General features: G+C 48.9%; 3 protein-coding genes across 3 annotated transcripts in view; 2 read left to right on the forward strand and 1 right to left on the reverse strand.

Annotated features, from left to right (window-relative positions):
• Positions 1-21,806, forward strand: part of slc16a6b (solute carrier family 16 member 6b) — a 233,383-nt gene extending 211,577 nt beyond the window's left edge. Inside the window, exon 7 of the transcript XR_009932378.1 lies at positions 21,778-21,806. The gene's annotated coding sequence lies outside the window, so the exon portion shown is untranslated. The remainder of the gene's footprint in view (positions 1-21,777) is intronic.
• Positions 3,014-8,023, forward strand: eve1 (even-skipped-like1). Its single transcript, XM_062483980.1, has 5 exons — positions 3,014-3,109; positions 3,361-3,578; positions 4,399-4,688; positions 7,488-7,621; positions 7,869-8,023. The coding sequence occupies exons 1-5, from the start codon at positions 3,106-3,108 to the stop codon at positions 8,021-8,023; spliced, it is 801 nt and encodes a 266-aa protein (XP_062339964.1). The 5' UTR covers positions 3,014-3,105.
• Positions 12,044-16,270, reverse strand: LOC134036336 (tubulin polyglutamylase ttll6-like). Its single transcript, XM_062481237.1, is given in 11 exon segments — positions 12,044-12,136; positions 12,295-12,483; positions 12,779-12,939; positions 13,195-13,324; positions 13,326-13,430; positions 14,225-14,310; positions 15,067-15,210; positions 15,602-15,700; positions 15,703-15,772; positions 15,916-16,046; positions 16,207-16,270. Coding segments are annotated over 11 exon segments (1,137 nt in total). The 5' UTR covers positions 16,222-16,270; the 3' UTR covers positions 12,044-12,129.
• Positions 21,807-25,976: the final 4,170 nt, after the last annotated feature.

Genomic DNA, 25,976 nt, shown 5'->3' on the forward strand with positions numbered 1-25,976 from the left:
AGGATGCTCTATCGACATTAAATAACCTAAATCAAACTTGCAATTTAGACATTGGGACAACAGATGAATATTGGAGGACGACAAGAACAAATTATTATGATTTTTTTCATATTACCGTTTTCTCTCCCTATAATGATTTGAATGAGTCCGTGTGTTCATGAAAGCCTAAAACATGGTGAAGGACAATCCACTTAAACTTGAAGCTAAAATCATCAGCCATAGAAATGAGAAGTTTACTGCACAAATGCTATGCAAGATTATGTTTTAGAGATCATGCCTGAAGATAAACGAACAAGTTGGTGATTTATATCACCTTACGTACGTTTCTCCATTCGGGTATGGTGTCAATTAATGTCTTGTATTGACATACTCTGACATTATACCTGCAGTATCACGTTTTTGTGATTTAGGATACAAAAACAGTATACAGCTGCCAAGGACGGAAAGGAACTTCATTGAGAATTTGCCCTGCCAGGGGCGCCAGGGCAGGCGACAGTAAGCAATAGGAGGGGTACTGTAATGATTACCCAGTATGTGCGTGTCAAGTTTATTTTTTCGATCACAACCAGAATAACACGCCAGTGTAGCATGTCCTGTTCATCGAGACATCTGTGTCGGTTCTACAGAGAGAGGGGCATGGACTTATGCCAACCATCGTTAAATTAACAAACTCCAGTTTCAGTGAAGGGAGAAGGATTGGCACATGCTCAAGAATTCTTTTCTACTTCCACCATTCTCGACGGGGGCAAAGGATATAATTTGGTCTGATATTGAATAAGAATCGCGTTTAGTCGTAATGAATCGTATAGAACAGTCTCCAAAGGTTTAGTGGTCGATTTTGATATAACAAACCCGGCATTAACGACGCGGAGACATGCATGTTACAAAATATATAACACATGCAAAGACCTTCACAGACACGCAACGTTGTTGTAGCTAACAGGATCTGTCATGGATGGGGTGTAACTTTTCTGGAACGTCTGTAATATTGCTGGGCCTGTAGAACTATGTCTTCAATGAATGCTCTGAAACAAACTTCTTATATTTTGTTTTTAAAAGCTGTGTGTAAAGATCCGTCCAGAAGTTCGTAAATAAACAATCGCAAAGCAAAAAATAATGTTATTTTGTGCAAGAAATGCATGTCAATAATGTAGAAGTAGGCTACCTATACAGTCTGCATGTGTAAAATGTGAAATGTGGTCCTCAGAATACAGATGCCCTGATTTAAAAGGAATGATATCTAGACATTTTGGCCAAATTGCCAAAACCCATTCCAACACCAAAAAAATCACGTCAACATGAACGTGTAACGGTCATTAGTAAATCCCTGTCTCTTCCATGCTGACACATCAGTTATCTCTCGTCCAGGTTTCCATGACAACTCCGGTGAACGTTTATTGGCACAGGGATTGTAACAAAAGGACGCAGTGATTCTTCCTTACCTTTAGGCCATGGTCTATGCGCATGCTCTCATACCCGGAGGGTAGACTTTGCTCTTATAAAATACCCATAGCCTATAATTACATTTTTACTATAAAATATAATTTGTGGAATGAGATAGGCTATGTCAAGACAACATGTTTCTCATGTTCAATATAATGAGCATGTTGCCTACGTTAAACATTGTTATGCATGCGCTGTATGGGTTATTTTGCTGTTTGGGAAATGTCGGTATATGATGTTCAGGATGTAGGCTAGCGGGTTGTGTCTTCCATTAGGGTCATGCGTGGAAGCTTATGACAGGCCGTGTTAAGTAGGCTCATCATGACCTTATCAGTGAGGCTACCTTTAACATCCAATGGGTTCGGGGTTAAGGATTAAAGGATTAAGCATTTATACTGTATGATAATATTTTTTTAATGAAACATAATCCACTTATTATCAATGATTAGGCAAGTAACTCCCAATTTACAAGTATGTAGGTACTGGCGCGACAATGTATGCATATAGTCGCCTAATTGCTGGGTTATTTTCTCCCCCACTTCTGTAAATGTTTCTGGGTATAATTTTAGGAAGCCTACTATTCGATGTGTTTACAAAAGCTATACTAACCTATGTTACTAAAACAAAGCGAAAAAGACATCTAGAAACCTCTTGGAAAATAAAGCTGATCAAATCTTCTTTTTTTAAACAGAGCCTGTAAGAAAACCTCTCCTTGGACAGGAAATTAGACTACGATGTCCTGATCATGTCCACTGTAACCTGTCAAACACAAAGGACTGCTGTAGCTGAAGTTTGTTCATGGACAGACTATGCACAACTGGGGAGATCGTTATTGAGATAGGGCGAGGCAACACTTCGCCTGTTTAATCAGTCACCGTGCATCCGCACCGATGAAAACTGTGTTGAAGTTCATGTTGGTGTTTTCAACCCCATGTTTACATTATTTGAATATGTCATTTTAAACAACAGGGTCTGTCCTGTGTACATTTCTTAAAAGTTAAATCAGCCCTATTTTCTCCACTTTAGGCTGATGGGCCCGCGCACTTTACAAACATCAGGGTTCTAATGACTGACTTCCAAAAATATAAACATCAAACGCCACGGAACAATGAGGATTGGTCTATCTCACTGGGGAGGCTGCTGTAACAGGACAGCAAGGGAGGTCGATCTTAATTCTCCATAACAAAAGTACAAAGACGGTTCGGAGACCAAAGACAATTTAACACCTCCTTCGCAGTACTCGCCCAGGCGGCGCCTCGCGGATAGTGCGCGTCTCTCATTAGGAGAAGATGGCTCGGGCAGGGAGATATAAAAGACTGAGAATGGAGACGAAGGGAGGGGGGTCAAGGGGGCGACACAACGACTCATCTTCTGCCTGTAAACGAACTTGGCTCAGGTCGGCAGTGTGTGTCAACAAGAGAGAGAGAGAGAGAGAGAGAGAGAGAGAGAGAGAGAGAGAGAGAGAGAGAGAGAGAGAGAGACCAACGTTGCCCTTACCAAACTTGGATTGTACCGGCAATAGGATCTATATATCCAACTTACTTTATATTAATTATATATAGGCATATATATTGGAATTACACGACTTTGCACAGGAGGGTGTAGTGAACGAAGGAGACTTAAAAAAAAGGAGTGAAATATAAAGACACAACTTAAGGAACTATGCGTAAGTCGTTTTTTAATATTGAAACGTCAATTTTTTGTTGTGATGACTATAGCGTGATATTTAATGTAGTCTATTTTATGTAAATAGAAACACTCATTTGGTTAAATCAGAAAGTTTTATAGATAAAGAGACTTGCACGTAGCCTTTCAAGCAGATATCAATTGGTCGGCGAATCATAGAAAATATATTGCCTGTTCGAAAATGAATCCTTCAACCGTTCATAATTTGATCATTTTCGACACTATGTTTAGTGGCAGAGGGGAGAGAAACACCGATCGCCACCGATGGCGGAGAAGAGGAACCGTGTCCGCGTAGCTCAATCATCGACCACAGTCGGCGGCACCGGACAGCCTTCACGCGGGAGCAACTGTCCCGTCTCGAGCAGGAGTATTGCAAGGAGAGCTACGTCTCCAGACCGCGGAGATGCGAGCTGGCAACTGCGTTGAATCTTCCCGAGACTACAATCAAGGTACGGTCAAAGCTTTAGACTGCAACGATGGAAAAGAAATAAACAGTTGCGTTTCATACAGCTTCAGCCTTGGTGCCTTCAGACAGACCTATGCTTTATAGGCCTGAACTAGTAAGAAATAAGACATCGTGCAATGCATGATATTCTGAATGGATGATTTTGAAGATGTAGCTCAACATTTGTCATAAGAGTTGACAATAATTGATAAGTTACTAAGCTAATAATAGCTGACTGTGATGGAAAGAGAGGGTGTCCTAGCATTGCAATAAATACACAAAACATCTAAATGTCACCTGGAGCACATCTCTCCCATCACAGATGACTCTGGTTCACTATACCGGCCTCAATATATCTGCAAATGTCCCTCAAATGGGGGCTTACAGCTTCATCTAACTCCATCTCTCTCCCCACGTCCTCCTCCCCCCACCTCCTCCCCCCTCCCCCCTCCCACTCCTCCCCCTCCTCCCCCCCTCCCCCCTCCTCCTCCCCCCTCCCCCTCCTCCCCCCTCCCCCTCCTCCCCCTCCTCCCCCCCCCTCCCCCCCTCCCCCCCTCCTCCTCTCCCCACCTCCCCCCCGACCTCCTCCCCCCACCTCCCCCCCCGACCTCCTCCCCCCTCCCCCTCCTCCCCCCTCCTCCTCCCCCCTCCCCCTCCTCCCCCCCTCCCCCCCTCCTCCTCTCCCCACCTCCCCCCCCGACCTCCTCCCCCCACCTCCCCCCCCGACCTCCTCCCCCCTCCCCCTCCTCCCCCCTCCTCCTCCCCCCTCCCCCTCCTCCCCCCCTCCCCCCCTCCTCCTCCCCCCACCTCCTCTCCCTGCCCAGGTGTGGTTCCAGAACAGGAGGATGAAAGACAAGCGACAGAGACACTCTCTGAGCTGGCCTCACCCCCTGGACCCCAGTCTCTGTGTCGTCATGGTGACCCAGACCGCCGCCAGCGTCCCCTACCACTACCTCCCCCACCTCCCCCTGCACCTCTACTCCCCCTTCTCCTCCCCCCCCAGCCCGTACTCGGCCCCCTTCAGGCCCCTGGACCCCCTACGTCTCCCCCAGCCTTCCTACCCCCGGCCGGGTGGTCTGCCCCCGGCCGGCCTCTACCCCCCCACCCACATGAGGCACCACCCCACCACCTGCCTCTGCCCTCTCTGCCTCCACGGGGACCAGATCAGCCTCGCCAAGCCGGATGGGAGGCTGTCCCTGGCCTGAGGCGGCCCCGCGGCCCTGCAGCCATCGCCTCAGGAGCTAAATGAAGCCTGTGTGGTTCAACTACCTCGTGTCTAGGAATGATGTTATTTAGATGGCGGCTACAGCACAATCATACTAGCCGGCTGGGAAAGTGCCTCTAGAAGGAGTGAGTTCCACGGTGACGTCACCAGGTTGTGTTGCAACTTGAGCCTGTAAATATACTGTACATACTAGTGATTCGTTATGTGTACTACTGTAAGTGTAAAAAGTGCCAGTACAAATAACATTCTGGGGGTAAAACTTGACTTTGTTATAAGACGTACAACAGGATCACTGTAAGATTAATAGACAAATTGATTTATTTTGAAATAGTTATGTCTATAGCTTTAGGATGAATATTTTGCGGCACCCTGTATAAATGCTGCAATAAGTTTCCATTTTGTCAGATTGTGAACTGATATAGAAATGATAAATATTTGCTCTGATAATCAAGATTGACACTGAGCTGACTGGGAATATCTTGACAGCCTGTTCTATTGTGACGCACTACTGTTTTGTCTGCAAATTGAGAAGCAAACACACAACTAAATAAAGGCTGGAAATACATACATTGTAAATGTCTAAATACAGTGGGAAAGGTTGGTTAATAATAAATATGTAGGAGAAATAACCATGTGTGTTCTTACAGAAAATAACAAATTGACAATGACACCTTCTTCAGGAACAGAACTATTTTGATTCAAGACCATTTTTAAAGACAAATTACACACTAAACACATGTTAAACTCTCAGCAATATCCTCAGTTTGGGAGTTGAATGTAGTTTTGTATCTGTGTGTCCCATTTTATTTTTATAACAGGGTTGTGGTCGAGCCATAATCATAACTACTCTGTTGTTACTTCATCGTACAGAAGCTCATTCTTAGTCATGGTAATCCTCCTCTCAGACAGTAGACACAGAGGCTATCAATTACATTATTGCTATTTATTGACATTCAAGAGGCCTGTTATTATAGTTCAACACATACTGGAGTTACATGCAGCTAAATGTAGAGGAGCTTTATATCCCACGACAAAACACTGCCAGGTGGAGATGATCTACACAGCACTGAGATGAGACGTCAAACAATCAACCCTACCCCTAAACACATCTCTGTTAAAAGTTGTCCAATATCCTTTCATGGGAATAACCTTTCCTCAATCCATGTCATCATCATAATGTTATTCCCAGTTATGGAATTATATAATAACAAGCAGCTCGGTCTGAGGCAGTGAATAAATGTTGTAAGCCGGACATGTCATCATGTGTGTGCTGTCAGACAACACACACTGCTCAACATTTACATTTAGTCATTTAGCAGACGCTCTTATCCAGAGCGACTTACAGTACAATAAGTACAGAGACATTTCCCCCGAAGCAAGTAGGGTGAAGTGCCTTGCCCAAGGACACAACGTCATTTGGTTTTCACAGCCGGGAATCGAACCAGCAACCCTCTGATTACTAGCCCGATTCCCTAACCGCTCAGCCATCTGACTCCCTGACTCCTGACACAAGGCAACATCCTTCCATATCTTGTAAACGTTTGGCTCGTAAAACGTTTTGGACAGAGATCTCAATGACTACGTTTGCGGTGAGGATCTGTTGATTCCTGTAAAGCAGAAATAATAGGAATGAAACCAACACATGGAGAAACCAGCAGTAAACCCAGCAAGTAGGATCCGAATCCAGCCACATTTACACAGAATAAATCTGTGTATGATACATAATACCATGAGTGGTACAACATGCTAGAAAACTGAAAAACAGGCCACGGTGCCCTCTTATGTTTTGGGATGTTGAGTCTTGTTATTGTCAAACTCAGAATACTGTGCACGGTCTAACCAACGACTGCAGTGAACCACGTGTGACGTATTTTAGGACAGCAATGTTTTATTAGGATAAAAGCTGGAGTATGAATGACCAAGAATAAAAACTTCTGTGAGTTCATCGAGGCCCAGGGATTTTACGACGCTGTGGTTGCAGTTCATAGAAAAATCAATATGGCATTTAAAGAACCAAACTGGCCCATAACTGCCATGCTAGGCCTGCATGTTTGGATTGGTTTGTAGGAGCAATGATGCACTCCACGTGTAGGCCTACTTCATGGATGGTTCTTCTGCTGTTTACACCAGACAGGTCCACATCCTGATTTAGGTGCAGTATGGTGTGTGTGTCCTGTGTGTGACACAACAGATTCCTGGTTTGGCCTCGACTGACAGTGATTAAACCTCCACAAGCATCTGAAAGCCTGCCCGCATTCTTTTCTAGCGAGCTCAACTAAGATGAACAAGCTGGAAAAATTAGCCCCGATTTGAGTATGAATCATTTACAGTATTAACCCTTGTGTTATCTTCGGGTCATTCTGACCCATCAGTCATTGTGACCCACCGTTGTATTGCGACAACTTTACCGCATACAAAAACAAAGTGAAGCATTTTCTTTTAACCGGTGGGCTGTCTCAGACCCCCCACATTGCGAAGGTTAAAAGAAAATTATTTTTATTTGTTTTTGTATTGGGTAAAATTGGGTAAACACAACGATGGTTCGTTATGAACCTTTGGGTCATGTGACCCGAAGGCAGCACAAGGGTTAAGTCACAGGGTGCATTGCTGCCCGAGAGCTGAGCACTTAACCCTGATCACCAAGCCCAGCCCGACAGGTGTCTCCTGCCCACCTGTCCAGGTGTGCAGGCACAGGGAGGGCATGATCACGCTGAACACAGCTCAGCCATCTGAGCCAGTCTTTAGAGACAACTGCTGCCTGCAGATTATCTTCTCGACATGCTCTTCAGACGAACCTTTAATTGGAGGGTTCCCCCTGGATGGTTTGCGCTTGGTCCACTGCCTATTAATGCCCACAAAACAATACCCATCCTTTCAGCCTATCCAGTAGACTTGTACCCATGCCACATATTACCCTAACAATACACAAGTTCTTTTAAAGTAATAACCAAGATGTATAATACGAACCCCCGACTGCCAGGAACAATATGTCCCTGCTAATGTAACACGTAAAACAGGGCAAAGAAATATGACAATAACATGTGTTTGAAATGATAAACTCTCCTGCAGCTGCCTTCAGGATAATTAGAGATCCCGACCACGAAGGAGCTGGGATGGTGAGCAGCCAGGGAGGGCAGACAGAGAATCTCTGGCGTGTCAGTGTTAGGAGAACCCTCTCTGGCGTGTCAGTGTTTGGAGAACCCTCTCTGGCGTGTCAGTGTTAGGAGAACCCTCTCTGGCGTGTCAGTGTTTGGAGAACCCTCTCTGGCGTGTCAGTGTTTGGAGAACCCTCTCTGGCGTGTCAGTGTTTGGAGAACCCTCTCTGGCGTGTCAGTGTTAGGAGAACCCTCTCTGGCGTGTCAGTGTTAGGAGAACCCTCTCTGGCGTGTCAGTGTTTGGAGAACCCTCTCTGGCGTGTCAGTGTTTGGAGAACCCTCTCTGGCGTGTCAGTGTTTGGAGAACCCTCTCTGGCGTGTCAGTGTTTGGAGAACCCTCTCTGGCGTGTCAGTGTTTGAAGAACCCTCTCTGGTGTGTCAGTGTTTGGAGAACCCTCTCTGGTGTGTCAGTGTTTGGAGAACCCTCTCTGGTGTGTCAGTGTTTGGAGAACCCTCTCTGGCGTGTCAGTGTTTGGAGAACCCTCTCTGGTGTGTCAGTGTTTGGAGAACCCTCTCTGGCGTGTCAGTGTTTGGAGAACCCTCTCTGGCGTGTCAGTGTTTGGAGAACCCTCTCTGGTGTGTCAGTGTTTGGAGAACCCTCTCTGGTGTGTCAGTGTTTGGAGAACTGGACTTTCTAAGCATGTTCGCCCCTTTCAGAGTTATCCAAGACAACCACAATACTCTGGGAATCTCTCCCTCTCCCTCTCCCTCCCCCTCTCCCTCTCCCTCTCCCTCCCCCTCTCCCTTTCCCTCCCCCTCTTCCTCCCGTCTCTCCCTTCCTCATATCGTTTTAAAGTAAATTAATTGCAATACACCACACAGCACAAACATTTGCAATGCCCGTACTTTACTTGTAAAACGTTGGGAAAAGAAAGTTTTGGGTTTCTGAAGGCACACAGCATATCCTTGGGTCGTAATGAAGAAGGTAACTTCTCCTCCAAAGAACAAAAGAACAGTGGGTCCACTTTCTCAGAAGAACACATGAGAAAGACATAACCTGCCGACACAGCACAGCTGACTGTACTAGTACCTAGGCTGGTCCACGTACGGCTTGGCCGGCTCGTGTGTGGCTATGGCCACTGCGTCCTCATCGAACAAGGCCTTGTGCTCTGTGGAGTCTGCAGTGTTGTTGTTCAGGAGGCAGTGTCTAGCCTTGTGCTGTGTGGAGTCTGCAGTGTTGTTGTTCAGGAGGCAGTGTCTAGCCTTGTGCTGTGTGGAGTCTGCAGTGTTGTTGTTCAGGAGGCAGTGTCTAGCTTTGTGGCCAGAGAGGGGCTGGCCTGTGGTCTTGTAGGTCTTGAGGGAATCCGTGTCGCTGTGGCTGTCGGTTGTGCGGTCAACCTTAAGGCGGTTCGTGGTCCCGTCGACCGTGGTGAGGAGGTTTGTGGTCCTGTGGTCGGTTACGGTCACGTCTGGGACCCAGCCTCCTATCTGGTGTGCAGATTCAGATTCATTCTTGTATCAACAACGTTGGTAGACATTTAGAAGAGGATAATTAGACACCGTCGCGATATCTGGTGTCCCTGGTCTGTTGTTGGCCGACAGTTAGCCAGAAAAGGATAAGAGGAAGCTATGCAGTGTCTGGTGTACCTGGTCTGTCGGGGGAACAGGCTGGGTGTCCTCTGTGTCAACAAGCCGTTGCTTGGAGACCGGTCTGTCAGATATTATGGGCTGCATCCTCAGGTTGCCAGGCCGACGGTTGTGTGAGAGTGTGACAGCCCTGCTCAGGGTCTGGTCTCCCAGGTCTGCCACACAGCCTCCCCAGGGACGGAGCCTGCTGAGAAGGAAGTAGACATTCACTCCACACACCCCGGAGGAACAACGACACACCTGACTGGCCCTTTCATATTTTCCCCTCCCTTTTAATGAACTGTATTACAAAATATTCCCTTCTCTTATCCCGGCCTTGTCGGTTGTAAAATGCTTGTCGTATTCTTAGCTGTGTGTGCGTGATCTTGTTTTCTGTAACTCCTTGTACAGCACTTTGGTACCCATTGCGGGTTTTTTAAAGAACTCTCTGAATAGAATTGAGTTGAGTTAATCGAGGGAGTTTTGAACTAATCGCTAGTCTTGACGCTGTAAAGGGGTGTTCCCGGGTCCCATCCTACCTGCCGTGCACCCGGCTCTTGGAGGTTTCCGATTGGTCAGTCCGGAGAGGGGCAGGGCGGCGGGTCACTGGGGCGGGGCCGGAGACCACGTGGAGGAGGGGGGCTCTGGGGAGGCGGAGGGCCAAGACCTGCTGGGCCCGGGGTTTGAGCTCAGCTATCAGCCTGCTGACTCTGGTTCTGTTAGCTAGCTTCCCCACGGACGCACTGACTGAGAGGAGGACAGGAATGGACAGAGGGACGAGAAAGAAAGAAAGAATGAAAAAAACAGAAAAAAAACAACAACGGTTCGATTCACATTCTCAAACCATCAAGGCACTCGATGAAGGGAGACTTACTGGACAGCAGTGTCCGTCGCCCCTGCCTCGCCGCTGGGCACGGCTCCCACCTCTCCCCGCCCTGGAAGTCGCTCCAGTCCCTCACAGCACACGGGCCCCTCTCACCCTCCACAAACCCGCCAGGACGATCTCCCAGAAGCCCCAGCTGTGGACAGGGGTACACATCTCCATGGAGACAGCGAACAGACTGACTGGAAGGTTAGCAGCTAACAGCTAACGGCTAACAACCACATGGTCCGTACGTATAGTCGCTGTAATCACAGTCTTGAATCAGATGATCATTTCTTTGAGCGAGTATCCGGGGTGTGTTGTAAAACATGAGCCTAACGACTAAACTTTATTATTTATGAGAGAAAAAATATGTAAGCGCTGAGATTGTGAGTGGGAGTTTTATGACTAGTAAATGGCCACGCATACGTGTTTGTACTTATAGGCTAATTAATAGGCATGTGCATTTTCATTTATAGGAACATGAGGCACGGCCGAACATGGTGTTTGCATGTTTACATCAAAGCATCAAAGCATGTTTACATCAAAGCATGTTTACATCGCAGACACAAAATCGTTTCTATCAAAAACATATTTCGAAGTGTTGACATTCTGACGCAGTCCTACGACTGTTGAATCAATATAAACTCACCTTGGCAGTCAGACCAGCGATACGCCGCTGGTCTGACTGCCTTGACAACAGGGGGCGCTGTGATGTCCTTGCAAGAAGAGGTGCCCTTGAGGAGCTTGTAAACCTGTAGAGAACACAGTTGACATAGAACACAGAACACCTGACTCAAACAGGTGACGACAACCCTCATCGCTGACCTCTGACCTGGTCGACGACCCCCCGCTCCCTCAGCAGGCTGGCTCGCTCGTCCAGGCCTCGGACGCGCTCTTCCTCCTCCTCTTCCTCGGTCGGGGCCCTGGTTACTGTCACCAAGCCGGGGTGGAGGTGAGGGACGTGTGCCCGTTGCTACAGCAACGTACACACACATTCAGTACACACACACATAAATGTACAATACACACACATGTACAGTACACACACACACACATTTGTATTTGAAACTTTTTATTTGCCTTGATTGAAGTGGCCATGTGGATGCCAGGAGTGATGGAGGATCTCACCTGGGTGGAGCTGTGTTTGTAGGAGATACGGAGGCGTACTCCCTTAGGGTCAGCCCCCCTCTCTCCTGCAGTCTCCCCCTGGTGGCCCCTGGCCCTCGGGCCCCCTCTCTTTCCTGCAGTCTCCCCCGGGTTCCCCCTGGCCCCCGGGCCCCCTCCCTCTCCTGCAGTCTCCCCCTGGTGGCCCCTGGCCCCCGGGCCCCCTCCCTCTCCTGCAGTCTCCCCCTGGTGGCCCCTGGCCCTCAGGCCCCCTCTCTTTCCTGCAGTCTCCCCCGGGTTCCCCCTGGCCCCCGGGCCCCCTCCCTCTCCTGCAGTCTCCCCCTGGTGGCCCCTGGCCCCCGGGCCCCCTCCCTCTCCTGCAGTCTCCCCCTGGTGGCCCCTGGCCCTCAGGCCCCCTCTCTTTCCTGCAGTCTCCCCCGGGTTCCCCCTGGCCCCCGGGCCCCCTCCCTCTCCTGCAGTCGCCCCCTGGTGGCCCCTGGTGGCCCCCTCCCTCTCCTGCAGTCTCCCCCTGGTGGCCCCTGGCCCCCGGGCCCCCTCCCTCTCCTGCAGTCTACCCCTGGTGGCCCCTGGCCCCCGGGCCCCCCCTCTTCTGCTCCTGCCTCACTTGCAGCTCTCGCAGCTAATCTCTAAAAAAGGAAAGAAGTCTGTGATGTCGCTATTGGTCTTTGTGTGTGTGGTGTGTGAGTGTGTGTGTGAGTGTAAACGTATGAGTGTGTGTGGTGTGTGAGCGAGCGTGTGTGTGTGTGTGTGTGTGTGTGCAACGTGGGGGACAATCCACACCCACCTGGTCCACTTGCCCCTGGCCCTGGAGGCCGCGGTCTCTTGGAAGAGGGAGCAGCTGTGCTGGAGGTACTGGTCGTACCCTTCACCCCCCTCACTGGGGTAGATCCGGCGGTAGCCCCCCAGGTGTCTGTCCTCATAGCCCAGGGCTCGCTCCAGACTGACAGCCCTCTTCTGACACTGGTCCCGACCCCTGAAACGACACCCTACATATATATATATACCATACATGTATGTATAACTATGTACATATATATACCATACATGTATGTATAACTATGTACATCTTGTCTGTGTCCGTGTGATTGTGTTTTTGTCTCCCTTCTGTTCCTCCCATTCTCTCATCAACAATCAGGCCTCCCGTCTTCGATTCGCTAATCACCCCCGTCATCGTCACGGCTACAACTGCTGCAGCCAGGCTAGCGTGGATGCTAGCCTGGCTCTGTCGCAGCAGGCTGGTCGCAGCGGGCTGGTTGGTGTGGTCCTACCTGCGGTCCCGGGCGTGAGCGCGCTGCAGGCGGCCCTGCTCCACGGCCTGGCGGCGTTCGCACGCTCCCAGGTTGACCAGGACCAGCGTGTCGTACAGCAGCCTGTCCTTCACCTCGCGGTCCACACGGGAGTCTGTGGCGAAGCTGGGAGAGTGGTTCACCTAGACACGACGGGGGAGGGGGGGGAGGAAGGAGGGGAGTACTGACTGAGTGTGACTGAGTGTGACAGAGAGAGAGAGAGAGAGAGAGAGAGAGAGAGAGAGAGAGAGAGAGAGAGAGAGAGAGAGACAGAGACAGAGACAGATAGAGACAGAGAGAGAGAGAGAGAGAGAGAGAGAGAGAGACAGAGACAGAGACAGAGAGACAGAGAGACAGAGAGACAGAGAGACAGAGACAATATGAGAGGTTTGTTTCACCTCCAGTAGCCAGGGTTTAAGGCGGTGGTCGAGCAGCACATCAAATCCCAGGATCTCAAAACAGGCGCTGAAGGCGGAGTTAGTTGCTATGTGGCGAGGGAAGCAGGCGTGGTAACTATGGCTCAGCACAGTGGGCGGAGAGAAGCGTCTTAATCACAACATCCTCGATGCCTGCCCACAGCTTCACCGTGTCACAGTGCATCGCTTCCAGAAGCTGGGTCAGAGATGACAACTTCCTGTTTGGAGGAAAGAGAGAAAGATAGAGAGAAAGATAGAAAGGATTACAACTTGTTTTATGAGGAACTATCAGAAGAAACTTCCTTCCTAGTTTCTACACACCAGTCCTGCCCCTCACCAACATGAAACTGACTGACTCAGTTTGGGTTTTACTGGAAGATTCCCTTCCCCTCTTCGCAATCATAACAGTACACAGCACATACCCCTGTTTTAGGACTATAGTAAACTGGCAGACAGTGGTGAAACGTGAGTGATAGTCTGTTGTGCATCCGCTGAAGACAGCGTTCATGCCAGTCGCTAATAAGATGGGACAGCTGGCCTGATGACAAGATGGCCCTGGGCCAGGCATACATTTTTTATAATATTTATGTTGTTATTTAAAATATTTAATATAATTGTATCTGATAGGATACAATGTCATGTGACTAACTAGGGTGCCCTAAAATGTAATCTTGATGAAGAAAAAATTATGAAGGCTATCTTAGCCGTATCTTCCACTTTTTATTGTTATAAATCTGCTGTGGAATTCTGAACATTTTTTACAATAATATCAAGTGATATCAACTGAGACATACTTCTGAAAATATCAAGCCCTATGTGTTACATTTTGAAAACAAGCCAATTATGTCGGACCCCGCAACTCCCCCTCCCCCAAACTAAAAATAATTCTTACTGTGAGGTTCCCTCTAGACTCCCTTCACTTTGAGCCCTGGGCCTGGTAGTCTAGAAGCTAAGAGAGGAATGTGAATGAGAGGAACATGGAGTCAGGGAAGCTGTGTCAATAAGGAATCACCTTTTGCTGCCGACGATGTCATCACGGACAAAGTTGTCACTACGTTTGTTAATGGAGTAGTTGGTCAGGTGCATACACACATCTTCCTGAGAGACAGGGAGAGAGAGAGAGAGAGAGAGAGAGAGAGAGAGAGAGAGAGGGATGGGGAGAGAGAGAGAGAGAGATGGAGAGAGAGAGAGAGAGAGAGAGAGAGAGAGAGAGAGAGAGAGAGAGAGAGAGAGAGAGAGAGAGAGAGAGAGAGAGAGAGAGAGAGAGAGAAGAGCAGGCAGAGACAGGAAGAATGTGTGCATGCATGTGCAACAGGGAAGGGAGACGGGGAACAGGAATACTTTGTGTTTACATATTCCATCGCCGCCCTGTCTTTAATTTCAAACGCGCTTGTAAATTCTTGTGACATCCAGTGCCATAAGACTGGTAGACAAATACAGTTCTGAAAGGTGCAGTAAAATGGACCGTTTGACACGCAAACACACAGGCTACACGCCCACACCCAGGAGGACCTGGAAGGCCAAGGACATATCTCAAGGACATATCTTTAATCTTATCTATTTGTCTTTCTGACTGTTAAACCTACTGTCTGTATATTTCCATCTAACCAAAGTTATATAGTACATTGTTTGTCTATCTGTGTTTTTTTCCTTGAATGATGAGGATTGATAGTAACAATACTTTTGCCAAGTCACGAGTTTAATGATCCACCTCGGTTCTTAGTGAGGTACTTCCAGTATGCACGGTAGTTCTAAGAAGTGTGGTGTTCTAGGAAAAGGGGCGGATATTAAATGTGTGGTCGTTTTAGAAGGTGGAGCTGTTTTAAAAGGGAAGGGTGGGTATCTGGGTCTCACCAGGTTTTTGCGGGTGGGGCAGCTGTAGCGGGTGGTGCAGAAGCGAGCCAGCCCCTCCTCGTACAGGAAGACGCGTAGCGGATCACAGGAAGTCACCAGCACGTAGACGCGCATGTCAAACTTGAAACCGTCGATGACAAACGGCTACGAGGACACAAGGACAGGGGACTCAAGCAGACCTCTCCTTCAACCTCTAAACTAGAGTTTAGAGGTTGCACCGACATCAAGCCCGTGAAATAATCATACTGTACATGCAGGGACGTTTGGATGTGTGTGTGAGGGAGTGAGTGTGTATGGTGAGAGGAGTGTGTGTGAGGGAGTGTGTGTGTGTGTGTGTAGTCAGATGGCTGAGCGGTGAGGGAGTCGGGCTAGTAAGCTGAAGGTTGCCAGTTCGATTCCCGGCCGTGTCAAAATGACGTTGTGCCCTTGGGCAAGGCACTTCACCCTACTTGCTTCGGGGGGAATGTCCCTGTACTTACTGTAATTCGCTCTGGATAAGAGCGTCTGCTAAATGACTAAATGTAAATGTGTGTACCCTGGATATGTAAAGCTGGCAGATGATGCGCTCCTTGTTGGAGATCTCCCTGCAGGACCTGGTCAGGTAGATTGCCCTGCCCTGGCTGCCTGCCTCGGGCTGCCTGCCTCGGGCTTACAGATGAAGGTCTTGTGCTTCTTGGTCCGGAGGTACACCTGGAAGTCATTGTAACTACAGGAGAGAGACACAAACAGGGTGAAACTAAACGAACCGTCTGGTGTCAGTCTGTCTGTGTGTCTGTTTGCCTATGTGTTTGTCTGCCTGCCTGCCTGTCTGTCTCTCTACCAAACACATGTCTTTGTGTCCAGACTCACTCGGCCGGCAGACACCAGGTGCGAGGGAAGATGTCGTAATCCTTGGGGAACCTCCTGATCATGCGCCTCATGTTCCGAGCCAGCGAGTCCTTCCTGCTGAGCTCGCTCATGCCAGGGAAGTGGTTGATCTTCTGCTCAGGGGAGAGGGGGAGACAAAACGGCAAAACAGCCTTTCAGAACGCCCTTCCAATGACAAACAGCCTTAAATTGTGCGCGGCAACAATTAGCAACCGTTCCCCGTCCCCCGTGGAGCACGTCGGCTTGTCTTCTTCTCAGCGTGAGGCAAGTTACCTGGAAGCATCTCATCTCGGCCAGACGGTCCAGCGACACGGAGCTGTCCGTCCAGCACAGCGTCCAGACGGTCCAGCGACACGGAGCTGTCCGTCCAGCACAGCGTCCAGACGGTCCAGCGACACGGAGCTGTCCGTCCAGCACAGCGTCCAGACGGTCCAGCGACACGGAGCTGTCCGTCCAGCACAGCGTCCAGACGGTCCAGCGACACGGAGCTGTCCGTCCAGCACAGCGTCCAGGCACCTCCCTCCTCCGCCTGGGTCAGCCCGTACCTGCCGGCAGCGCGTCTCACTGCAGGCCAGCGAGAGAGAGACCGTCACTGGCTTCCGACCAATAGGAACGACAGACTGGTCTCATTGAATGTTTATTTACATTTAGTCATTTAGCAGACACTCTTATACAGAGCGACTTGCAGTAAGAGCAGGGACATTCCCCCTGACCAGTAGGGCGAAGTGCCTTGCCCAAGTGCCCTTTATGAATGTTACTGTTCCGCAGTAATTCGCTTATGTCCGCACGCTGTGAATTTAAAATGTCTTTCAGGATTGAACGGGCGTTACTCTTGGCATCCCCGGTCCTGATCGTGAATATCTATATTTTTTTGCGGACTGACCATCTGAACTCGAGCCTGGACTCGACCCAGGATGTAGAGTCTTTAATTGCCTTCCGCAGACAGCGTCAGAACGAGTGGTTTGGGGTGAGTGAGCTTGTGTGAGCTGCAGTGTTTGTGCCATGTGCGTGTCAAGTTATATTCCTACGCACAGGCTCCGTGAGTGTGATGTCATGGTTTGCTGGGGCTTGCGTGGCTGGTTGCTGGTGTGTGTGTGCTTCAGTGGTACACAGCTCGGCTCGGACGCGTGTGCAGAGAAGCGCCACAGCTAGATGTGTACGCACAGTCTGCTCATGAACAAATCTGATGTCTATTGAAAGAGCTAAGCAGGTTGGAGTGAGGGAATTCTGGGACATTTTCATGCACATTAGGCTGAGCTGGCCTCACACACACACTAAACTAAATGGGGAACAGCCTAAACTCCATCTTCCAAAAAAGCATGCCATACTTTTATATTAGTGAATGAATGTCTCTTAGATCATCATCAAATGTAAAATGACTAAATGTAGATCATCCAAGATCTAAGAGACAGTCTCTTAAATTATTCCTCTCCCTCTTTTTCTATACCTTTCTTTTCCCCTCCGTCCCTCCCTCCCTCCTTCCCTCCTTCCCTCCCTCCCCCTCTCTGTTTCTCTCTCCCTCTCCCTCTCCCTCCCCCCTCCAGCTTTAACAAACCATGTCATTATTCTGAAGTAGACAGTTAATTTCCCTTTTAAATATATTAACAACGGCTTTTCAACCAGCAAGGATGAATGGTTTGGTTGAGCTCAGACTGTGTTGGAGAATTTGGAGCCTGAATTCAGAGATGATGTGGTAGAAATGCAAGATCTATCCTTGGTTCCACATGCCATTAGCTCTGATCTACAGAGTAAGTGACACATTAAACAGTAGGCTGTACCAGTCGTTTCAATGTGCCCACACTACTGAAGCATACCCTTGTTTAATAATCACCATAACCAGTAACCCACTTATTAGCAATATACATGTGTACATCACCAGGTGTATCAACACCAAATCAGCCTTTGATTCCGAAGAACGTGACGATCGTGACAATGGCCCAGCCAGATCCAGACAGGTCTAGGTTTAACTGAGGCCCAGCTAGATCCAGACAGGTCTAGGTTTAACTGAGGCCCAGCTAGATCCAGACAGGCCTAGGTTTATGACCTCAACTGATGGGAGTTTAGCGGACCTGGATCAATAGCTCCACATCTGACCACGATAAAGTTGATTGATCGGGTCGGGTCGTTTGTCATGTCTGTAACCTGTACTTGGTGATTATGGGCTGTAGGGGAGGGAACTCACCACTCTCATACCTGCAGTTGGTCAGGTTGATCTGCAGTCATCTGGAACACAAGACAGAGAGACAGAAGGACAAGCATGGAAAGACAGAGGCGCAGATATCTGCTTTCTGTCCAGTCCCTCTATTCATCAATCCATCCTTGTCCAATGACAAAAGAGGGCAGGACTAATACCTTTTCTTGAGTATTTGGCCTGAGTATCTGCCCTTTCTATGCAGCCTGTCTAATTCATACACACTTCACAAACGCATTCACCATTTCTCTTTCTTTTCACATCCCCCTCTCCTGATTTGCTTTCTACTCCACCTCTCATTCATAGCATGTCCTCCTGTCTCTGTCTCAGAGGTGGAGATTCACTACTTCCTGAAACCCGTCTCAGCTCCGAGATCCAGCAACTCTGACTTCCCGACAGGAAGCCCCTCCCCCTCACAGTAACGGAGCCAATCACACACCAGAGAGCAAAGTACAGTTTTAAGCTGCACTAGATGACCAGTGTGTCCACTGCCATCTACTGGTGCAGAAGTGACCTGCACTCCCACTACCTGCCAGGGTCGTTCTACCAGTGAGAAGGCTGAGGGCTGGTGGAGATGAAACACCACAAAGCGCCGTGACAGCTTGTCGCTCATTCGAGACACTCTCATGTAAATATCATACGCATATATTCAAAAACGGGACAAACGAACAAACAACTGTTTAAATAAATAATCAGCCAAGTCGGCCAATCGACTTGAATAAGAATCGAAATCTAACTGTAAAGGTGTAGGGCATCGTGACTGGGCTCTATAAAAGTCATGCACCCTGACAACAATTAAGAGGAGGGCAATTTGACTTTCCTCCACTGGAGAAGACAGAGTGTTAAAAGGAGCCCTGCTCTTGTAAACAGCATTGGAGAGAGCTCATTTTAATGAACCTGTATAGTTCACATGGCGCTTATTACCGAGTCTCTGGACGGCTAAGCCTTCTCCTCTCACAGTAAAAAGGATGGTGCGCGCCACACAGTGCAGTAAAGAGATCCGCCATAAACTCCCTTCATGGGGACTACACAGGGATGCAGGATTTAACTTTGCACTGTCCCAGAGTCCTTCAGACCCGGCTGAATGTCATACGGGAATCCCAGATATTTTAACAAGGAGATCGACTACTGGGCCCTGGCCTGGGATTAACGTGGGCTCCTGACCGCTGGGATTAACGTGGGCTCCTGACCGCTGGGATTAACGTGGGCTCCTGACCGCTGGGATTAACGTGGGCTCCTGACCGCTGGGATTAACGTGGGCTCCTGACCGCTGGGATAAACGTGGGCTCCTGACCGCTGGGATTAACGTGGGCTCCTGACCGCTGGGATTAACGTGGGCTCCTGACCGCTGGGATTAACGTGGGCTCCTGACCGCTGGGATAAACGTGGGCCTCGACCGCTGGGATTAACGTGGGCTCCTGACCGCTGGGATTAACGTGGGCTCCTGACCGCTGGGATTAACGTGGGCTCCTGACCGCGCGGGCCTGGAGGGAAGACGTCTCTTCAGATGGTCGACGAAAAAAATCACCTAGGAGATAGAAGAGATGACGGCGTGACGGCTTGGTGAGCGCTCCAGCGTTCAGTGTGGTCGCGGTGGTTGAGCCCCCGAGAGAGACGTACCACCCAGGGTCGCTCCAGCTCTCCCTGCTCCCCCCTCCTCCCCCTGCAGGAGCCGACATCAAACACAGCCCCATAAACTGGTCTGTTTAGCCCCGTTTGTGGGCCAGTGGCCCCGGCCGCAGCTTTCATCACCTGCCCAGTTTGTTGGCGCGCGGAGAGGCTGGGGGGTGGGAGGGGGGAGGCCCGAGGGGAGGGGGACAGGGTTGACTGCCCCAAATGGAATGCTGTGCCCCCCCCCCCAAGAAAAAAATATACAAAATGATATACATATATATAGGCCTATATACAGTATCTCATGATTAGCAAGTGTTCTAACTAGAATTAGATTGAGCGTGGGCTATGGTAATAGGGGAGGGGAGGGGAGCGGAGGGGAGGGGGGTTCTGGGCAGGTACTGCAACCCGAGCTCCATCGCTTCTGGCAGCAGCAGTCTCCCTCCGTCTTCACACTCAAACAGCTGCTCATAACCCTCAGAGCCCTTTATCACCCTCCAGGCCCTCCCCCCCGGTCCTACTCCCCCCCCCAGGCCCTTCTCCAACCCCCCCCCCTTCCCAGGCCCTTCTCCCCCCCCAGGCCCTGCTCACCCCCTCCGCAGTTTAGGCAGGAGCGAACGCAAACGACGGGCCAGACGCCAGACTGCGCAATTACCTCATCATCTTCTTCTTTGGAGGAGGCTGGGCAGGACTGCGGCTGTCCCGACCCTGCTCTCCATCCTGGGCCTCTCCTCCAGGCGAGGCCGGCAGGGAGGAGGCCGGCGGGGAGGAGGCCGGCGGGGAGGAGGCCGGCGGGGAGGAGGCCGGCAGGGAGGAGGCCGGCGGGGAGGAGGCCGGCGGGGAGGAGGCCGGCGGGGAGGAGGCCGGCGGGGAGGAGGCCGGCGGGGAGGAGGCCGGCGGGGAGGAGGCCGGCAGGGAGGAGGCCGGCGGGGAGGAGGCTGGTGGAGGTGTCTCCTCGTCACAGGCTCGCTCTGGAGGCCTCATCCTGCTGATCTAAGACGTTGCGTCAGCAGGAAACGTTTGGCTGACAGGCCTGTCAGTAGTTTGGAAACAAAAATTATCGTACTCGCTGTGAAATACATTATTGTTGCTTGCTTTTTTCCACAGGTACACTCTTGCACTTTTGAGGTTCTTGCTGTTTAATTGTAACTTGTCTAACTACATGCTCTTATTGTTCTTCCCTTTGGGACTTATTTGGTTTCACAATGTGTGCTTCATGTTTGGCTACCCACAATGTTTGGGGCTATCTCGTTGTCATGATCAGTGACCTATGCACTTTTGTAAAACCCTCTCTTGGAAGTCGCTTTGGATAAAAGCGTCTGCTAAATGCATAAATAAGAAATAATAATAATAATAAACACCAAGTTTTTTTTTTTATTATTCTTGAGAGACACATGCACCAGCTGTTTTCCTTGGTTTTGAATGCATGAATTCAATCACTCAATCACGGTCTGTAGGGCATTTAACTTACATGATGTAATGCCTTAACATGTTCTCCAAATATTGCCTAACGTGACAGTTTGATGAAAACTACGCTTTTTGTACCAAAATGTATATATTTTGGTCAAAGTAAATCTTCCTGCCGTTAAATTACCTAGTTTGTTGCATTTGAACAACAGGAAGATGCAGGTGTCTCTCCCAGACATGACATGACAAGACTAGACGACAGGCACAGTAAATGTATTGCCATGTGACATTCAACTCCAACAACCACTGGTACACAGTCATCTAGGGTTGTGTACTGTGTGCGGCGGTGTAAATACTGACAGGCCTTGATGTGCTTAACCACGGGGACACCTGAGCCATGTGGGCTAGACAGATAACAGCTCACATTACCAGACTGGTGGGCCTGCAAAACACAAATGATGTTAAGCCCAAGGGAGTCAAACATCAACCCGTAGAAGTGAACAAGAAAATCAGACTTGTAGAATGGGGAGAAAAATAGGTCGAGATTCTTAATGTTGCTTAATGTTCCTCTACATTGGTACAGCAGGTTAGAAAGGAATGGGGTTTATTTATATATAAATATATAGCTTAGTAAGGGAGTCAGGTGGCTGAGCGGTTAGGGAAGCGGGCTAGTAATCAGACGGTTGCCAGTTCGATTCCCGGCTGTGCAAAATGACGTTGTGTCCTTAGGCAAGGCATTTCACCCTACTTGCCTGGGGAGAATGTCCCTGTACTTACTGTAAGTCGCTCTGGAAAAGAGCGAAATGCGAAATGACTAAATGTAAAGGACTGCACTTCTAACTCGTTGTCTAGCATGGTATAGTCTACATATTGATAGGGTAGGCCTACATAAGGCCGTAGACAGAGACACGGTAGGCTACCGTGTAACCTAAGTCACTAAAGCGGAAAGGATATCGAGATGATTGGCCTGCCTACGTGAGCCATATATGCCCCAATCAGAGATGTAGCTTATCGTTCATTAAAAAGGCTAGTTGGAGCAATACATCTCATTTATGTTGACTATTGGCTACTCATTTCATGATTGCCGATCATAGCACTACGTTTAGTGCTATAATCGCCAATCATCAAATTATCGCAAAAATGTCTAGTTATAAATACCTCTTATCAACAGGACGTAACCTCCATCTCTTCAGCCGGTCATTGACGTGTCCCACAGGTGAATGTCTGGTCAAGTTTTGCCTACTCAATGAGCGGTTTACTATGACTAGATGTAGAAAAGTTTTCGAACCATAACTTTGTAGTTAGTAAGTATGAACATTCTGGAATCCTATTCACAAAGCGCGGAAGAGTTTACGGAGATGCTTTAGTCGCAAGCTACGGAGATTCTTTGGTTACATCAGTGATCTTGTTACTCAACAAGTGCAACTGTATATTGCGGGGCGGACAGTACACTTTCCGTGGGAACCATTGACATCAGCCTATCACTCTTTGGTGCTCCGGCCGCGGTAACAAACACCTGCATGGTTCAGTTGCATAGCCTTAGCCTTGCCTAGCTCATCGTGAATAACGCAACAGTGTTTTCTTTACCTCCATAAACCATAAAGAGATTCATCACGACAACCAATCTACGCTGTCCATTCAGCCTATTACTCAATTGCCTTGACACTAGATGATTGGTACCTTGGCAATCACTGATATTGAAGCCCGTGTTTGGAAATCTTACCCCTCCAGACATTTGGTGTGTAGGTTATTCTAGGTTAACCTTGCAAGACAGCTGTATTGGAGAGATCACGACCATGCGAGAATCCATCTTGACAAACTCCAAATTACATTTTTCCCCCCAAAGCACAGTGGTTTGGACCAATCAGCGTCCTATGAGGAACTACTGGCAGCTACATCTGGATTGAAGTTAGCCTGTGATGGACGATGATAGACAGATGGTTCATCCAATCACCTGCCAAGTAATTTTCTACCCAATCTACCCAGACGCTCCCATGTTACCCCGCTCCTCATCTCTCTCCACTGGCTACCTATCATGGCCCGTATCAGATTCAAGACCCTGGTATTGACCTTCCGAGCAGTGAACGGGACTGCACCCGTCTACATCAAGTCTCTCCTGCAGCCTTACACCCCCACCCGTCACCTACGGTCTTCTTCAGACAACCGCCTGGTGGTCCCACCGCTCAAGACCGCCCGGTCCCAACACAAGCTCTTCTCCTGTCTGGCCCCCCAGTGGTGGAATCAACTCCCCACCTCCATCAGAGACACTGACTGTCTCTCCACCTTCAAGAAAAGGCTCAAGACGCACTTGTTCCGGGAGTACAACGGTACTTAGGAATGGTTCGCTTGACCCGATGTTAGTTTCCTCAAGGATCACAATGACTCTTGCTCAGAGACTTGTTGCTCTTGTGGTTAGTGGTAACTGATTTAAAATTGTTTGTACTCGCTGTGATATATTGTTTTTTATTATTGTTGCTTGTCTTTTTTTCCACAGGTACACCTGCACTTATAGCAGTTCATGTTGTTTAATTGTAACTTGTTTAACTACATGCTCGTATGGTTCTTCCCTTTGGCACTTACTTTGGTTGTTCACAATGTGTGCTTCATGTTTTGGCTACTCGCAATGTTTTGTGGCTATCTCGTTGTTATGATCAGTGACGTATGCACTTTGTAAAGCTCTCTCTTGGAAGTCGCTTTGGATAAAAGCGTCTGCTAAATGAATAAATGTAAATGTAATTTTTGTTAAGTGCCTGCCCTTTTCCAGCCAATTTCCAAGGACGACTTCCCAGATATATATGTGTAACAGACCATCTGGCGAGTCAGGTTAAATCTGGGTACCTCCATAGGACAAACAGCATTTACCAGTGAATCTCTGGATCAGCTGGCAGTCTCTCTCCCACAGTCATATCTATATTTACTGACTGCTTGGGTGGGATGGACCAATCATGCATGCTATGTTGCACCATATAGCTTTTATACCAGCCTAGCGAGCCTACATGACATAACCACTTAACTCCTTTCCTTGTTCCCTCTCTCCCCCTAACTGATCCTGTCAGACATCTGGCGGCTGGGCGGCCATTTTGCTTCCTCACCCTGAAAAGGGCCTATAAATCAGACGGATGTCTCTCCCCTCCCTCTCCTCCCTCCCTCCCTCCCCTCCTACTCCCCCCTTCTGCTGTTTCACACATTCAATTAATCCAAATGATTTCCACAGGAAATCTGAAGGACCAATCAATTCACCTGCACATTTCAATAGCCCCCCAGATCCGTCGCCTGGCCCGCTGCTCTGTGACTTCACGGCTCCATCGCTCTTGTAAAAACATTATTAATTGCAGAGCGAGCGCGCCCATCCATCTTTCTGTTTCACCGGCACGGTCCTGTCTAGCGCTCTGGCCGGGCGCGATGTGAATGTGTAATAACGCACGAGACTGGTGGACGCGCAATAAAGTGTCTGCTTTTAATCCTGTTAACGTCACTACCCCTCCGCTGTGCACATAGCTTTAATGGGCCAACGATCAAAAAAACACTCTCTATGTAATGGAGAGGCACCCCAAGATGTCTTCATTTGACAAAGGCCTGGTTGTCTTCAGCGTGTCTGCGGTACTCAGGGTGAAATGCTCGATGAGGTTAACATACACACAGAGCTTGCATCACGACGTCATTTATAATTCCCGCAGGCGGCAGGAAATCTTACAGACCTAAAACCACCAGCTCAATCCTCCTCTTGTTTCTCCCCCACAACGGGGTAAGATAGCGAGATGGGTGAATGGTGCGGTCGAGGAGGGAGAGAGGAGGAGGAGGAGGAGGAGGAGGAGGAGGAGGAGGAGGAGGAGGAGGAGAAGGTGATGGTGTGGTGAGAGGAGAGGAGAAGAGAAGAGAAGAGAAGAGAAGAGAAGAGAGGAGAGGAGAGGAGAGGAGAGGAGAGGAGAAGAGAAGAGAAGAGAAGAGAGGAGAAGAGAGGAGAGGAGAGGAGAGGAGAGGAGAGGGAGAAAGGGTGGAGGAGAGGAACAGACCCATCCATCTCCAGTTCATCGATCCCTCTGGTGGAGGTCATTATTACGGGGTTACCATGGTGAGGAATACTGAGGGGATGTGTGTGTGTGTGTGTGTGTTGGGGGGATGTCTGGGGGAACTTATAAGGTAACTAATAGCCACAGTGTAAATTGGAACCCACATTTGACTTGGTGGATGATTGCTTTAGTGTAGAATATGCAGACCAGGACAGAGGTTCCTGAAGAGGAGGGTGGTTACAAGGGGGTCAACTTGGTCATGTAAGAGAAAGTGAACTAATGTACAGTATCTGTACGGACATTTTTTATTTGTATCTGTCTGAGAAACCATTTGGTTTTGATGAGCTTGGCCTTCTTAGTCACCAAGTTACTAAATCTCCTCAATTCTGGTGCGCAGTGATGTGAGGTTAGATGGTCATTTGGTTTTGGGGCACACATATATATACACACATATATATGTGTGCCCATATATAAATATTCTAATGATGTTCTAATGACATTTGTGAGTTAAGAATAAGCCTTCACAGACAATCTGTCTTCAATTTTCCTGGTTTCCGTGGAGACACACCTCCAGGTGGCCACACCTCCTTTCTCCCTCCCCCTACTTTCTCAACTCCTCCCATCCTTCATCGGCAGTTACACAGTTGTAAAACCTCGCCTCTGATAGGTTACGTGGAGTTCTAGTGTCATCATCACCTCTGAGACACTAATAACAAAACCAGCGACCTATCGCCATCCGGTCACAACAATGATGATCATAACACACTTCTGGTATTGATACTGTGTTCCACAGGGTGATTCATTCTTCCCAATGATTAAGCACA

Source organism: Osmerus eperlanus, chromosome 2 (genome assembly GCF_963692335.1).
Source record: "Osmerus eperlanus chromosome 2, fOsmEpe2.1, whole genome shotgun sequence".
Taxonomy (NCBI): Eukaryota; Metazoa; Chordata; class Actinopteri; order Osmeriformes; family Osmeridae; genus Osmerus; species Osmerus eperlanus.

Bases quoted from the DNA above. Each gene is read 5' to 3' on its own strand.
- eve1 (XM_062483980.1), top strand. The intron at 4,689-7,487 runs GCACCACCCCAC...CCAGGTGTGCAG, and splicing joins TACCCCCCCACCCACATGAG to GCACAGGGAGGGCATGATCA. The intron at 7,622-7,868 runs GTTTGCGCTTGG...ACTCTCCTGCAG, and splicing joins TGGAGGGTTCCCCCTGGATG to CTGCCTTCAGGATAATTAGA.